General features: G+C 37.8%; 1 protein-coding gene across 4 annotated transcripts in view; it reads right to left on the bottom strand.

The window, feature by feature from the left end:
* SMAP1 (small ArfGAP 1) overlaps positions 1 to 17,839 on the bottom strand; it is a 143,348-nt gene that overhangs the window by 4,847 nt on the left and 120,662 nt on the right. For all 4 annotated transcript variants that reach the window (XM_037519943.2, XM_054698913.1, XM_037519944.2 and 1 more), the window contains 2 exons: positions 5,475 to 5,602; positions 65 to 236 (listed from right to left, as the gene is read on the bottom strand). In XM_037519943.2, the coding sequence (XP_037375840.1) occupies positions 65 to 236; positions 5,475 to 5,602 (300 nt within the window). The remainder of the gene's footprint in view (positions 1 to 64; positions 237 to 5,474; positions 5,603 to 17,839) is intronic.

The following is a 17,839-nucleotide window of genomic DNA, read 5'->3' as shown; positions in this document are numbered from 1 at the left end:
TGATGTGATAAATTTCTAGCAACGGTACAGCAATTCACTGCAAGCAGATTTTAAAATGAATTACCAGGAGTACTCTGCTGCTGCATGGTTCCTGTACCATAGAGAGATAAGATGGAGTCTTTGGAGAGTTGTTTCCTTGCCACCTCTTCTGACTTTGTAGTTGGCTCAGTGAAGAGATCCAGATCCCCAGATGTTACTGCAGACAGAGTGGCAGCTGCTGGTACAGATGATGTCCCCTGAGACAAACAGCAAACCAAGCTGTTGCATTCTGCACACTAAAAGCTCATTCATCACTTAAAATCCAAATGAAGTTATATGAAACTAGACAAATCACTGTAAAAGGTAAAATGTGACATTAAGAGGCTTATTCACAAGTCCACACGAGAACAATATGAAGGACAAAGGTATGGTGTTTCCTGTTTTGAATCTGATACTGTAAAAAGGCAGATCAGTGGTCTCTTGTAATAAGTGGTTTATCTGCTAAACTGATGCTGAGTTTTGCCCATCGCATCCTGGTCACAATCGGCTCAGCAATAGGTTTGTGGCTGCTAGCTGAACTGGTATCCCTTGGAATCAAGACTTTTTCCAGCTGAAAGAATCCTGCAATGGCTGATTTTGTCTTCATAAAAAAATTATTTTTCAAAAGCTACATCACATTTTTACAAACCTAATCTATGTCAGCTTTAACCACAATATTAGAATGCTTCCAGTCTATCCAGAAATGAAATACAGCAACACTTCAACACTTCAACTTTATCTTTTGTTCCACTTCTGGGCATGGAACAAATGAACACATACAAACATGCAGGTATTTAATATAAAACAAAAATTTTCACCAAATCTCTATCTTGCACATGGTATTATATAATCACAACTGATAACCTCATCTTGGGGATCTCATTAAATATTCAATTGCCTTTGTTTATATGGATTTGTTTTGGAGATGAAGAGTTTCAAAGAATTTTATGGAGACTAGTAAAACCTGGCTAAGAGTCTTCTCAAGCCATAAAATAAGGTGAGTAGCAAATAGAATTAAAAACAAGTTCAGGGCCTCCCTGGTGATGCAACCAGTTAAGATGCAACCTATGAAGATGTCCTCAGCCTCTGAAGCATGAGTTTGATTGTCGGCCAGGGAGCTACCCAGATGGCACAGCAGACCTCTCCTGACTCGCCCGCTGCTCCCCTCAGTAGTGTACTTTGGTCAATCTGCCTGTTCTGCTCCACACTCTGTCTCTGGTGAATCCTCTCACCCCCCACACCTCTGGCCTGTACCCCCGTTCTTGTATGCATAAATAAATCTTAAAAAAAGTTCAAACATTTAACATCTTGGCTAAAAAAAAACCCCTGTAATAAGTTACCATCCGTGCACTGTACTCACAAACCAATTTCAGCAGAGCAATAATTTGAATCTGTTATGATGACCTAAGCAAGAATTTCGAGATAAAATATCTGAACTGTGCAGGAAATGATGAAATACCAAATATATTAACAATGCACTTGAATATAATATATCCAAACTACCACTGAAGCAGATCACAGAGACTAAGAGCATGTACTTACTGTCATGTGCTTTTGTCTCTCTTCTGTACAGGAGAGAATAGAGGTAGCTGATGACCAAAAGAGGTGATTTTGCACAATAGCAGGGTTAAACACCCAGTGTTTACAGTTAATGTTAGATAACAGAGCAACTATATATATCACCAAGTGATTTTTTTTCATCATGTTCAGTTTCTATGCATTCTAACAATCTGCTACAAAACTTGGGGGGAGGGCATAATGGGAGGGGGGCAAGAGTGTATTCCCTGTAGAAGAAATACAACTACAAGAAAACCTTAAAATGATTACTTAGGAAAGCTATTACTCTAGTCTCATGCTAGAGTAGTCTCATATTCACATCTATGATTTTTCTAATGAAGATAATATGGAACATGTACCTCAAAAATGAAGTCTAAAACCAAGCAATATAAATAGTAAGAACACAAACGTCTACCTACCTACTTTTGGTTTTTTCAGTTGCTAGCACCACGATTCCAATATAAAAAAAGAACTTTTGTCCATCATTTTACATTTCAGGAGTCTGAAAACCCCTAGCCAATGATCTCTAGCAGTCTGGGATGCTACGCTTGAACCAAGGACAGACCACAGTATTATGCAAGTCTTGCTACTATTGGTGTATGTATATAATAGAACAGGAAAGGGAGCGTTTTGATACGTCGGTGTGTCACCAGTGGGGACTCTGGATCTCATTCCATTTCTCAATGGGGGGTCTCATTCCCCAATACTCAGGTATACTCCTGTCACTTGAGTATTTCTAACCTCTTTTATTAGAATTTGTTTTTGTCATTTGTCCTCAGAAAATCAAATCAGGAGTAAAATAATAAAGAGTTCAGAGTCATTCCTACTGGTGTCAAATCAACTGCTATAATAAAAAAAAAACCCACCAAAATTAGTACATTACATTGTACCAGTTGTATACATAAAATGAGCATTTTAACCTGTCCCTTTCACGCCCCCTCCATTTTCAAAGACATTATTTTGAAAACATGTCTGGATTTTAATCTCTACATGTAGTTTAGATGAAAGATAATTCTGTTCACGAAATATAAAAAAAATTATCCCTATCATGAAGGCAATATTGTTCTACTTGTCACTCTGACAATAAACAGAACAAGGAAGTAAACTGAACGCCTCAGATATAGAAACTAATTCTCCAAGCAGCTTGTAAAGCAATTCTCATACACCAGTGGCACCTACAGAAGCCTAGCCTCAACAATGCTAGACCAAAAGAAATTACTTTTCATGGTCAAACTGTCAAGTGTCCTAATGTATCTTTCTACAGCCACAATATTAGCACTGGACATCACATGTATAACCTGCACAAATTCACAGTATGATATGAAGCACCAGTGCAGTACTTGGTCCCCATTTTTATGTGCTACAGTAGAGGGAGAAGGGACAAAGGCATAAAATAAAAACTCACTCTCCTGAAAATACATATTAATGCTGCAGAAAATCTTGATAAAGATCACTTTAAACTAATTATCCCTAAGTAATCTATTGGCTAATTTCTGGTGTTAATTATATAGTGACTATCATAATACAAATAAATATGTATAATAAGAGTATATGTAATTAATCTCAATAAGATGCAGGTTCTTATAAAGACTTTCCACCCAAACAATTACCATTTGGCTCAGTTTTTCTACAGAAAAGGAAATGTTTAACCTCAAAAGTTACACTATATTGAAGGTGAAACACTACATGATATGCACATCAAAGACATCTTTGCAGACACATCACCCAAAGCAGTGATAGTGAAGGCAAAGATCAACAGCTGGGACTACATCAAATTAAAGAGCTTCTGCACAGCAAAAGAGACAATAACAAAAACAAAGAGAAACCCCACCGACTGGGAGAATATTTTTGCACACAAAACTAATGATAAAGGACTGATCACAAAAATCTACAAAGAGCTGATGAAATGCAACAAAAACAAAGAAAATAATCCCATCAAAAAATGGGCAGAAGAGCTAAAAAGAAACTTCTCTGAAGAGGAAATGCAAATGGCCAACAGGCATATGAAAAAATGTTCAACATCACTTGTCATCAGGAAAATGCAAATCAAAACTACCATGAGATACCATCTCACACCAGTGAGAATGGCACATATTAAAAAAACTAGCAACAACAAATGCTGGCGAGGTTGTGGAGAAAAAGGAACTCTCCTGCACTGCTGGTGGGAGTGCAAACTGGTCCAACCACTATGGACAGCTGTGTGGAGATTTCTGGACCTACTAAAGATAGAGCTTCCATATGATCCAGCAATTCCATTCCTAGGTATTTACCCAAAGGACAAAGAAACATCCATTCCAAAGAGCACCTGCACCCCTATGTTTATAGCAGCACTGTTTACAATAGCTAAGCTTTGGAAACAACCCAAATGCCCAAAAATAGATGACTGGATCAAGAAGATGTGTACATATACAGCATGGAATATTACTCAGCATTCAAAAAAGATAAACACATGCCATTTGCAGCAACATGGATGGAGCTGGAAGGGATCCTGCTCAGCGAAATAAGCCAGAAAGAAAATGAAAAATACCGGATGGTCTCACTCATAGCAGGAATCTAGAAAACTTAAATAAGGGACCAGGAAAAAGAATAACTATAAGAAAGAAAAAATCAAAATCAACAAACAACTATGAACCAGAGACACTCTATGGGGGGTGGGGGTGGGGAAAGGAGGGCTTGGGGTCAAAATAAGGGGGTTGTAATTGTATGGGGAATATAAAAAATAAAATTTAAAAAAAAGTTACGTTATATTGAAACAAACTCGCTGTTTATATAGTGTAAATTTTAAATAGAATCTTAAAATTGTATGCTTAAGAGTAATCTGTATTCCTGAAAGTTCAAGTATTTCACCTTAAAGAAAAACATACATTGCATGGTATCATTTATATGTGAAATCTTTAACAAAACCATCAAACTCAGGAACAGTGGAATGGTGACTGCCAGGGGCTGGGTGTTGTGGGAAATAATAGAGGTTGTTAAAAGGGCACAAACTTACAGTAAAAGATAAATTAGGTCTGGGGAATCTAATATAAAACATGGTGACTATAGTTGATTATATTGTTTTGTATCACTGAAATCCTAAGAGTAGAACTGAAGTGTTCTCATCAAAACAAACAAACAAAAAAAAGGTGAATACGTGAGGTGGTGGGAAACCTTTCAAAACATACAGCAGTTCATTATGTTGTCACTTTAAATGGATTACAATTTGTTACTTATACCTCAATAAAGCTAAAAAAATTAAGTATTTTACAATTAAAAAGGAATGAGAAATTTGTGTACTATTAAGGCAATTCAAAAATATTTATCATTAATATGTTCTGAATGGTTTTATAAAAACCCATTAAAATAAGATAGGTTTTACTCTCATAAAAAAATGCGCCAGAATTTTTTACTTTTGGCTTTCCTGTGGCAAGTGGTTAACACTCTCTTAGGGATGGCTCATGGAGCATAAGCAAAGAATTACTGGCTGCTAGTCAATATTTATATACCCATGGTTTAAAAACCTTGGAAGAAAGTGACTTTGTCAATCTCTGGCGAGGGTGAAATGATCTGAGTTTTCCCAGTTCTTTCTAAACACTGCTGTTTACCTAAAGCAAGGGTTAGCAAATTTTAGTGATTATTTTAGGCTTTGTGGCTGTTACAGTCTCTGCTGAAAACTATTCAACTTGCTCTTGTAGTGTGAAAGCAGCCACAGACAATATGTAAAGAAATGTGACTGGCTCTGTCCCAATAAAACTATTTGCAAAAAACCAAGCTTCAAGCTTAGTTTGCCAACACTGGTCTACAGTACAGGAGACATGGAAACACTGACTGCTCAGCAATAATTCTTTCAAATTTGCAATTGAAAATTTTCAAAAATGAAATAAACAATGATCATGTAAAATCACTCTCTTACTACATACCTGAGCTGGGGGCACTACAGTTGAGGGTAAGGGATTAGAAATCATTGGTCCAAAGATGTCCAAATCATCATTCAAGGCTGGTACTGTGGTTGTATTGCCGTTGGTCACTGGTGCCTCAGCAGGGCCATCTGAAAAGAACAGAGGTTTTTGTCTTAATTGCCGAAATTACCTGAAACATGGCATTATTTTAAAAACATGTGGTTACAATGGAATACTACTCAGCAATCAAAAAAGATAGACTCATGCCATTCGCAGCAACACAGATAGCAGCAGAAGGGATTATGCTCAGTGAAATAAGTCAGAAGGAAAAAAAATAGCGGATGGTATCACTTACAGGAGGAATACAGGGAAACCGAACAAAGGGTCAAAAAAAAGGGCAAAACCTGGTAGGCAACTTTGGATTTGAGGCTTGTAGCAGGGGGAAGGAAGGGGATTAAAATGGGTGGGACCAGCACAAAGGACTGTGGTGATGGTACACAGGTGATGTGGTGGTGGGAGATTTACAGGGACTACACCTGAGGGGAGAAATCAAATACTGTACAAAAATGAACAACAATGTAAGAAAAATGAAAAAACAAAACAAAACACATGGTTAAAAAAAAATTCACAAAGTTCACAAAATATATATCCTTCTTCTACTGTAGTCTCTATCCTCTTTCCCAAATAACTTTTAATCCCCATAACCGTCATGAGATGGCCACTACTTTTGAGATAACCAGATAAGCTGGGATTTGATGCCATGTTCTTCAAAATAATGCCTGCCAAAAATTTGTGTGAGAGAGAGATTGAGTTATGGCTATCCTTTCAGATCATGTTTACCTATTTTGGAAATGAATTTTGATAATTTTTAAAATGTCTGATATGTTAAATTTTAGTTACAATAAGGGTAAAAAGTGGTTAGAAAGAAAGCAAACACACTATGTAAACTGATTCTATAGGAAATATTCATTAAGCCAAGAAAGAACATCCTTTATTTAAGCATGGCCACCTGAGGTGTGACAGCAGTACTCACACACTGAACTGTAGAGTGAAGGAATGCTGAAAGAGTGCCAATATCCTGCATCAGCTTCCTACTTAACCATCTCATTCAAAAATTATATTTTATATTTCCTTTTTACATTAGTACCAAATTTACAAAATATAAGGGGCAGGGGTGGGCGATGGAATGGAACAATTCACACAGTTGTTTTCTGTGGTCATAAGTAAGTTTTCAGACCATCGTGATTCCACTCTCCTGGAACTTCTTTCCTAATCAAACGTCTATCTTAACAATTTATAATCTCATTCGATTGGTCTTTGATATGCCGTACTCCTTTAGGATAAATAAATCATCTTTTCAAACTCTTCAACATTGGGATGTCTTGTAAAGAGTAGGTACTCAAATATTTGACAAATCTGATGGAAGGTCCACCTGGTACTGGGTATTACTACCACAAACCAGACCTCAGATTTCTCTCTTTTGAAGTTTAACTATAGAAATTGGTATCTTTTATTTCCCTGTGTAAACTTCAGTGAATCACTGAGTACCATTAATTTCAATGACCAGTCACAATGTCTTACTACTGAATTTAAAAGAGCATGTGAAACCTACGAGAGGTAGTTCAGAAGACACCAACTATAAATATTATCAGAACGCTAAACAAGAAATATTATCACTTCATATGTATATATGTCATACATGCTTCATCTATATCAAGTACTATGAACAATTTAAAGGTGAAACCAAAAAATGCATGGATTGCTAATTCATAATACATAGAATTTTAAGCTAAAACACAACCATAAATGAATTCCAACATAAAATTCCAATTTTCCATGCACAAAAGTAACTTTCAAATGCAACATTCATTTTTAAGTTAGACCTCTTCAAAGAGCTCTTTTATGTTTTCCAATCGATTCCACATTCCATTTACAAGATGTGTAGTACATTATGTACTTACGAACCAGAAATAAAATACTTTAACAAGATTAGTCTAGATTAGACACTACTCCAACAGTTCAGTAAAGAAACCCTAAGTCATAAACTGTAGAGTAAGGAACAGGGACACACCCTCACCAAATAGATTAGATCGAAATAACAAGGATGCTCTTTACTAGAAGAAAATAATGACTAGCATTATATATATGCAATTTAAATCCACCAACAGAGGCGCATGTCCTCCAAATAAAGTACAAGAAGGAACAAAAGTAAAAAACAAAAACAAAAAAACCTAGCGAGCTAAAAATAAGTTAACTGTTTCTAATTTTTCAGTTCAAATGTTTTGTTTTTCCAATAACAAATACTAACAATTACAACAAATTTGTGTGGGGGGGAACCTTCAACACAAGAAAATACTATTATTAATTTTTTTCGTGAACTGAGGACAATTGATATTTCCCATTGGGCATGTCCCTCTAGTTTGTAGATACCAGTGATCCAGACCAGGATCTACTTGTGTGAGAACCATGCAGTTTCTCTATTACAGGCAAATGATGTGCTTTCATTACTTTTATAAACTGTACATCTTTTAGAAAATTTTAAATATTCTAAATAGTAAGTATATTCCACGAAGAACATTAATTTATCAATACTTTCAAATCTAAATCCTATTCAGTCTAAGTAGTACATTATTTACTAACCTGTAAAATAACATGAAGCACTTTATTTGGGTTTTTGAAATCTTATTTTACCTTTCACACACTTAATGGATGATCATTTATGTGACTAATAAGAAGAGCCAAACATTTCATTTAGTATTCTGCTTGTTTTGCATCAAGCCTGACAAAATACAAATATGCACGTAAACACATACTTATTTAACCTTTATAACAATATTATGAGAGAAAAAACTATTAATTGTCTCCATTTACCAATGGCAAAAATGTTAAATTTGTCCAGGATCTCAGAGATAGAGCAGTCTCAGGTTTTAGTCTTTTTTACTATAAAAGCAACATATTCTTGTAATAGACAAAAAAACTGCAAAAAATGAATGTCTCCTACTATGAATGGTGATGGTTGCACAACATGAATGTACCTAATGCGACTATACAACACTGTACATTGTAACTGCTTACAATGGTTTAGATTTTATGTATTTCACCACAATAAAAAAGTTCTCTACCATACATTTTCTTGCTTATAAACATGCTTGAAAACATGCTTAACACAACATTTACACAGAAATAATTTTCTTTAAGTAAAATTGTGTACTGTGTGGGTGGGGGTGTAACTGCAGTCCATGATATTACATCAATCCATAAAAACTTACTCAGTCTTCCACTAGTGGGCATTTAGATAGTTTCCAGACTGTCACCAAAGTGTACACAGTCCATGTCCTTCACTGAAAGGTGATAACTTTTATGTCAACCTCCATATGGTAAACAACTCTACTCTCATTCCAATAAAAAAAAATATTTTAAAGCTGATCTATGAAATCTCAGAAGGGCTTTCTACACAAACAACAAAATTGGGCTCTCTTTGTAACCAACTTACCACAGTTAATGGAGCTGCCATGACAGTCAAATCACAATGTTAGTCCTAGGGAGTCTGGAATCCTTTAGAATGAGGGGGAAGCATTTGCTTAGCCATAGCAATTTTTATGGCAAGGCTGACAATATATTCAGGTGACTGGGGAAGAATTCTCTTAGCTCAAAAATTTAAGGCAAGGAACTTTCTTCCAGGCCTGACCAAAGTTTCTATCTGGGCTCATGATAAACTCTCTGCTCTCACATCTTAACATATCTGTTCTTTCCTCTCTACCCCAACCTTCTCCCCACATGATCTAATATAACAGATTTCACCCCATCAATTTTCCTTGTTACTACAAAGCTAAACATTCACAGAATTGTTAAAAAACAAATCCTTAAACTAAATGGAAACTTCTCAGCCTTACAAAATCAGTAAATACAAGTTCCCAGTAGTTTTTCCCAATGCACTTCAATGTTTGCAAAATTGACTTACTATAATTGGCTTGCTAAACACATTCTTTAAAAAGGACTGCTTCAATTCATCTTGAAGGCTGTTTTGATTTTCAGTATTTAAAAAGAACAATTAAAGACTCATTTTATACCAATGGGTAGAGATTCCATTACCATCATTATAAACATCACAGGTTTACTGGACACTTTTCATTTTTCTCCATGAAATGATGGAAAAGGCATCTTCCCATTATCTCCTATTACAGAAACTAGGGCACAGAGATTAAAAGACTTAACTTGCTCAATGTCACTTTCATAGTTAAGTAGCAAAATTGGCAGTACCACAGGCTTCTGAACTCTTGACTACTGAGTAATTTCTAAACTATATTTCTTCACGTCATGCAATTATCACAACTGTACCTAATTAGAAAGAAATGCTTAAAATTCTGTAAATTGGTTTAAAAATCAATTTTTAAATAGTTTATAATTATTTGAACTAAGTTAAGACAAGCAGTGGCAAACAGATCAAAAACCATTCAGTGCCACTCATATCTCATCATCTCCCCACAACACTGTCCTCCTACCAAGCTCAATGTCTTCTCAATTTATGGGGATGTGACCACAGTTGGATGTGGTCATCAGTGGTCAGGCTGGGTTAAGGGAAGCAAGTGTGGGATATAAGCAGGTCTGGATCAATAGAATCTTCACAAAATACCATGAGTTCAATACATCCTTTTGATCTAGGGTTTACTAACAATACATTCTTCGCTGATTAAACAGACACTCAGAGGTCACAAAAGCAATATAATACCAGAAGTTGAACAAACAGTTTCTCAGATAAATAAAACATAAATAAGGCTCGCTCATATTAAATTATTTAAGTAGAGTGAATTGCCATAATTTAAGAAAAATATTAAAACCCATGGCTTTTATTTTATGTACATGCACACAACAAATGGAAACCTCTCCAGGGTAGAGGAGACCTCAGACTAACCCACACACATTGCTTTCTATCAAAGGAGTGAATGGTTATGCAAACAACTAATCACAATCACCAGAGACATGCACATCAGCATGCATATAGCTGTGTTCCTTGCTAGGCTACAGAATGGCAGTGGGAGCAGCCAACAGCAGGAGGAGGCAGCAGCTCCCTTTAATCAGTATGCAGAAACACAACTTGGTGGACAATAAAAATAATGGGAGATCCTAAGTACAAGAAAAGCCTGAGGCAAATAGAAGAAATTTAGCTGGGGACATCATAAAGAATGATAATGAAGCACAAAGGACCCCTTGAAAAAGCAATGAATAAAGAGAAGAAATTAGGACAATGCCTTCAACTGAAGAAGGAATTTCAATCTAAAAGGCAAGACATCAAGCTTACAGTTAGTAGTTTGTGAGTAACTATTTTCTTTCCATGTTACCTTAAGATTTCAGGCTAGTGTTTTATCTAAAAACTGAGTTGACAGATGACGGTTTTAAATTACACACATACTAGGAATTTCTAAGAGAATAGTTTGAGCTTGGGCCTCCCCTGGTGGTGCAGGCGATTGATGCCTCGCTGTGAAACTGTCCGCAGCCTCTGCAGCGCTGGTTCAATACTGGCCGGCCGGCTGGCGAGGGTCCCGGATGGTGCGGCAGACCTCGCCTGTCGCGGCTGCTACTCCCCTCAGCACTGTATTTCGTCAGTCTACCTGTTCTGTTCCCCACTCTGTTTCTGGTGAATTCTCTCACCCTCCCACGCATCTGGCCTGTACCCTGGTTCTTGCATAAATAAATAAATAAATAAATAAATAAATAAATAAATAAATAAATAAATAAATAAATAAATAAATAAATAAAATAAATAAATAAGTAAATAAGTAAGTAAGTAAATCTTTAGAAAAAAAGAAGTTTGAGCTAAAGGAAAAAAAGTTGTTAAAATCAGCACTATCTCACGTGGACACAGGGCATGTCCCGCATGTGTTAGCAGCCCATTTCACATCATAACAGTGACAGTGATAGGTTAGAAAAAGGTAACACTTTAAACATGACAAAGTCATGAAGGCCAGTCTCTATGATTATGACATCCTCAGTATAATGAGTGAGACTGTCTTTTCTATTAACTGTGGCTATATCAGAACTCATCTGAAGCCAAGTCCAAAGTATTTTAAGCAATAAGTGTCTTCTTGGTCCATTCCAATTGCCTTTGAATAATAAACTATACACAAAAGGAAGTAAGAATATAATAACTTTGCATTTTTAAAAAAATTATTTATTTATGCATACAGACATGCAGGGGGTGAGAGGATTCACCAGAGACAGAGTGGGGAACAGAACAGGCAGACTGACCGAAATACACTGCTGAGGGGAGCAGCGGGCGAGACAGGAGAGGTCTGCTGCACCACGTGGGTTGCTCCCTGGCCAGCCAGGGATCGAACTCGTGCTGCAGAGGCTGCGGATTGCTTCATAGTGTGGTGCTTAACCCCTTGCGCCACCAGGGAGGGCCCAACTTTGCATTTTGATAACACATTTTTAAGACTAATATTTTTATTCATATTTTACTGCCAGGTACTCTGAACCAAAGAAGTTCTCAGTTTAATCCTATCATTTCAAGAAAGGCTACCCAAGAAGTGTAGGATTTCAACAAAAGTCTGAGTGTCCCTTTCCTATGCAGGGTTAGAACAGTTTACATGGAAGTCCTCCTCTATTTTTATAAAAGCATCTCAAGGGCAGGGGTGAGCTTCACCATTCAGTCCAGGCTAAGTCAGAGTCCAAACTGAGGAAAGAAATGACTCCCAGGAATCCATTATACCAGGCACCAGTTCCTTACCAAATCCAGGAACTACAAAAAGGCATCCTTTGCATGGGCTTTAATATTTTCATTCAATGCCACGGGGAGGCACTCAGAATGGATAGCCGCACGTGTGAACACTTTACCCCACAATGGCACCATGTTTCTATCCCGGAGCTCCTGTTCTCTCCCACCCCTGCCCTCTCACCAGGAAGAGACTGCACAACTACCTCTTTAATGCTTGGCACAATGCAAATGCTCAATCAACAACTGATGAATTGAAATGCTTTCTAGATTTATAGGATTTGCTGGTGACAGTAAAGCCAAGTGGCAAAAGATAGTCAGGTGATCCTACTTTTGTTGGGAGAAAAAGTGAAATAATGATGTTATTTTTGAAAAGCACCAGTTAATATGGCAGTCCTGATTACAAAGTTCCTACTGAGTTCCTGACTTCTTTACCACCACATTCAGTCCTCACCGATCCTTCCCCTTTGAAAGTCTCCGAGCATAGGAACACATTTTCCTGGAAGACCCTGCAGCCACTCCTGTGGATCTCTTCACTGGCTCTTCCTCCTCTGTTTTCACAACCACAGTCTCCACATGGACTGTTTGCTTAGGCTACGGTATAAAGGTTTCTTGACTGGAACCCCTACCCCAGGGCCTCCTCTCTCCAGTTCCCTGACAATGAAGAGGAATGGCACTTCAAAGTCACTGCTGCCACAGCGCCACACACAACTATTCATTTTCAAGTCGATACCCTTCACCAACCTCATCACCTAACTGTCCTCTCCCACAGCGCTGCTCCAAGTATGCTACAGAGCACTGACAGGAGCCCCGAAGCAGTGTGCTCAGTAAGATTCACTGGGTTATAAGTCATGATACGCTTTACAAAGGTAAGACACTAGGAGCTGCATTATCTGGATAGTTGCTTATCTTTTCCAATTGTTATTCCTCTATAAATGACTTCCATAACACATTAGAATTTACTGACATAAGTTTGCACAGTACAATAAAACCTTATTTCTCCTCTCACTAGAAGCAGCAAGAGAATTAACCTTTGAAGTGAAGAAAATAAAATCTAATTGGGAATTTTAGCATTATTCCAGCTTTGAAACTAAATTCTCATAATGAACTCTCTTATATAACCCCATCTCTTCTTCCCTTAGCAATAATTCTGTCTTCTAGTTTCCAGACTGCAACCTCATCCCTCTCTTGTACTACAATGGCACACACAGAGCTGCATTTTCTGGTATTTACTAGAGTTCCATGAACTCTGCTAGTGCTCAATAAATATTAATTGAATTTATCCTTTACTTGAATGTCAGAGGCAATGGCTGGTCATAATCTATTTACACAAATAATAAAAAAATGTCAAGGAGCAACATGAGATTTTATGTATCACTAATCTAGTTTAAGTCAGATAAGAATATGCTAAGTAAGTGGATGTTATGTTTTTCATTACCATTTTTGAGTGAGCATGAACATTCAGCCTTGAGTACACCCTTGCTACAATGAAAACTGCCAGGTCTAATTCTTCATCGGTAACTACTGAGGTGTCATCCTAAAAAGGAATGAATTTAAAGTGGAAACAGCACTGAATAAAGAACTGCTTCCAGAGATGCAGTGATATTCTCTGTAATAACAAGACTCCCCCTTAAAACTTAGTAAATTTTCATCTTACTAAAAGAATCATTTTTGTTTTCTACTCAAAAAGCCATTTCAAGCAGTTTCCTTAATAAAAAGTTATTTAGAATTTCTTTGTATTAAGACATAGGATATGCTTTATGAAATGAAATAAACTCACATGTAACTTACTTTGTAAATTAAACAAATGTCCATTTGAAGCATATTAAAATTTTCAAGCTTCAGGGCCTCCCTGGTGGCACAAGGGGTTGAGCATAGTGCTGTGAGGCTGTCTGCGGGCCTTTGCAGCGTGAGTGCGATTCCCGGGCGGTCAGGGACTTACCCACATGGCACAGCAGACCTCTCCTGTCTTGCCTGCTGCTCCCCTCAGCAGTGTGTTTCGGTACATCTGCCTGTTCTGCTCCCCACTCTCTCTGGTGAACATACACACACACATATACCCCACACACACACACCCCTGGCCTGTACCCCATTTCTTAAAAAATTTTTTTTTTCAAGCTTCAAATTGTTTTTGAAATGCTAAAAAAAAAAAATAGATGCCTAAAAGTTAAGTGGAGTTATTTTTTGTTAATTTTTCTTACTGCTAAAAGGTGGTATTTTAGGTTTACAAAGATGATTGAAATGGCATTACAAGATGACCTTAACCTTCTTGCTGTTTGTCCCTCCTAAGCTGTTTGTCCTTTCTAAGCCCCTACATGCTGCACACTCCTGCAGTCTGGCTAACCCTGTAACAGAGGATACCCATAAGAATGGGCACCAGGGCCTCCCCGGTGGCGCAGCGGTAGAGCGCTGGGTTGCAAAGCTGCCTGCAGCCTCTGCAGTGCCGGTTGAGGGTCCCACATGGTGCGCAGACCTCTCCTGCCGCCCGCTGCTCCCCTCAGCAGTGTACTTTGGTCCTTCTGCCTGCTCTGCCTCCCGCTCTGGCTCTGGTGAATTCTCTTATCCTCCCGTGCTTCTGACTGTACCCAGTGCTTGTATAAATAAATACATGTTTAAAAAATAATAAATTAAAAAAAGGGCCTTCTTTAAAAAAAAAAAAAAAAAAAAGAATGGGCACCACAAAGCTGTGGAGGGGTCCTGCATGTCACCTCTTTTTTAGGATAGAGACAAACACGAAGTAGAGTTTGAGGCTGCTGAGAAGCAATGTAAGGAGTAAACTTCAAAGAACTGATTTAAAATATACACATCAAATATTTATCAAATATAAAAAGCAAATATGTAGAAGTATTTCTGTATCATTTTACAGTCTCAATACTAGAAATACGTAAATATGAAATCAAATTGCATTTCTTAAATGTTTAAAAAATAGTGAAAGACTAGGTTTCTTTGAAGTCACCAAATTTCCTCAATAGTTGAGCTGCGAATCCTCCACATGCTTTGCCACCAGGGTTTCCATAAGTCCCATTGTGTGTTCTCAGCATAATTTGAGTGCTTCCTCTGTATATCCCTCCAAAGGTCCAATCTATTTCTTACCAATCTCCTCTGACCTGATATTCACTCACTCTCAGCACAGTACTACATGCAAGTTACTGTGGTATATACTTCATATTTATTTATTCACTTATTCTGATTATCAACCCCAAATGGGTACTACTTTGTTTCCCAGATGAAGATGCTAAAGTCCATGGTCGCCTTAAGACACAATACTGCCAGCTATCATGTTGACAAATGGGTACAATGTTGGTTTTGTGGGTGGTACAACGTCACCTGGTAGTCTTATTTATTTTTTTTATATCAAAACTCAATACAGTGTAATAGTTAAGAACAGGGGACTAGCTCTGCAACCTGTTAGATGTGTGATTTTGAACAACTTATTAACCTCTCTGTCCCTCAGTTTCTTCATCTATAAAGTGAAAATAATAGCTCACCAACCTCAGGACTGTTGTAAAGATTAGATTAATTAATTTCTGTAAAAATTCAAAACAATTTTTGCAGCAGGGACCTTCTTTGGTGGAGACTGTGAAACCAGCAGAAGGCTCCAGAGGAGCCAGAGGTAAGCTGGGAGGCTTGCCCATGCCAAGCGCCTTCTAGCCTGCAGTCCCAGCCCAGAGGGGAGTGGCACCCACCGCTGGGGCAGACCGGGCGTGCAGGGGAGCGCGTCCCCGGCACCAGCATTTGCAGCAGGGACCTTTCTTTGGTGGAGACTGTGTGAAACCAGCAGAAGTCCCCCAGAGGAGCCAGAGGTGAGCTGGGAAGGTCGCCCAAGATGCCGGCCAGTACCAGCAACACAGTGTCACAAGGAATACGGCAAATTAGAAAACAGGCAGTAGGGAGTAGAAAAACCACATGCAACCCAGCAACTCCTCAGCAAAAAAGCACACCGCAAAAAGAAAACCATCTACCAGATTGCAACGACAGTAACTTGGAAGAACTTCTGAGCCTTCCAGATAGAGAATTTAAAATTGCTGTGATTGAAAAACTGACAGAAGTCATAAAGGAAAACAATGATAAGGGAAAAATAATTAATGACCAGAAGAATGAAATTGAGTCCCTAAAGAGGGAAGTAAAAGAAATGCAGGAGATCAAAGAATTAATGGAGGCACTAAAGAACTCTGGGAAAGGCAATGAAAGCAGAATAGATGAAATGGAAGTACGAATAAGTACTCTTGAAGACACAGAAATAAAAAGAACTAAAACAGAAAAGGAAGGAGAAGTACGAAGGAAAAAGACCGAAGAAAGACTTCGGGAACTATCTGACTCCATGAGGAAAGGAAATATAAGAGTTATAGGAATCCCAGAAGGAGAGGAGAGAGATGTAGGAACAGAGAAAATATTCAAGGATATAATTGAAGAGAACTTCCCAAACACGAAGAAGGAACTGAAAATTGATATACAAGAAGCAAGAAGAACACCAAACTTCCATGACGAAAGGAAAAATACAGCAAGACACATAATAGTAAAGCTCCCAAGAATCCAAGACAAGGAAAAAATAATGAAACTGACAAGAGGGAAGAAACAGATAACATTCAAAGGAAAACCAATCAGGCTGACATCAGACTTCTCTGAAGAAACACTACGGGCAAGGAGAGAGTGGAGGGACATAGTCAACAGACTCCAAGAAAACAGATGCCAACCAAAATACTCTATCCCGCAAAGCTCTCCTTCCTCTATGAAGAAAGAATAAGGACCTTCCCAGACAAACAGAAACTCCGGAATTTCATTATGACTAAACCCCCACTCCAAAAAACACTACAAGGAGTCCTAAAGCCAGAACCTCAGAGGGACGAGTAACAACATAGGAAGGCCAAAGAAAGTTATTAAAAGAATAAATAAATAAAATCAAAGGAAAGACAAGCACAATGGCAAATACAGATGCTAACATATCAATACTAACTCTAACTGTAAATGGACTAAAATCTTCAATAAAAAGACACAGAGTCACAGGCTGGATTAAGAAACAAAACCCAACCTTTTGCTGTCTCCAGGAAACACATTTAGCTGCAAAAGATAAAAACAGACTCAAAATTAAAGGATGGAAAACAATTCCACAAGCAAATGGACCAAAAAAGAAGGCAGGAACAGCTACACTCATATCAGATAAAACAGATTTCAAACTCAAAAAGATAAAAAGAGACTCCAGTGGTCATTACATTATGATCAAGGGGACAATACTTCAAGAAGAAATAACACTCATTAACATATATTCACCAAACGAAGGAGCACCAAAATATATCAGACAACTATTGGCATCTCTGAAAACAGACATCAGAGAAAACACATATGTAGTGGGAGACTTCAACACACCACTATCAACAATGGATAGATCAACAAGACAAAATATAAGTAAAGACACTAAAGCTCTAAATAAGGATCTAGAGCGCTTGGGCTTAACAGACATCTACAGAACACTAAACCCAAAAAAATCCGAGTATACATTTTTCTCAAGCGCACACGGATCATTCTCCAGGATCGATCACATACTGGGGCACAAGACAAACATCAACAGATACACCAAGATTGAAATCATACCAACCATCTTTTCTGACCATGAAGGCATCAAACTAGAAATAAACCATAAAAAGAAGGCAAGGTACTCTCCTACCTCATGGAGATT

Source organism: Talpa occidentalis, unplaced genomic scaffold (assembly GCF_014898055.3).
Source record: "Talpa occidentalis isolate TD23 unplaced genomic scaffold, MPIMG_talOcc4v2.1 talOcc4.2, whole genome shotgun sequence".
Taxonomy (NCBI): domain Eukaryota; kingdom Metazoa; phylum Chordata; class Mammalia; order Eulipotyphla; family Talpidae; genus Talpa; species Talpa occidentalis.
The sequence above is the reverse complement of the archived record's forward strand: the minus strand, read 5'-3'. Positions and strand labels throughout refer to the sequence as shown.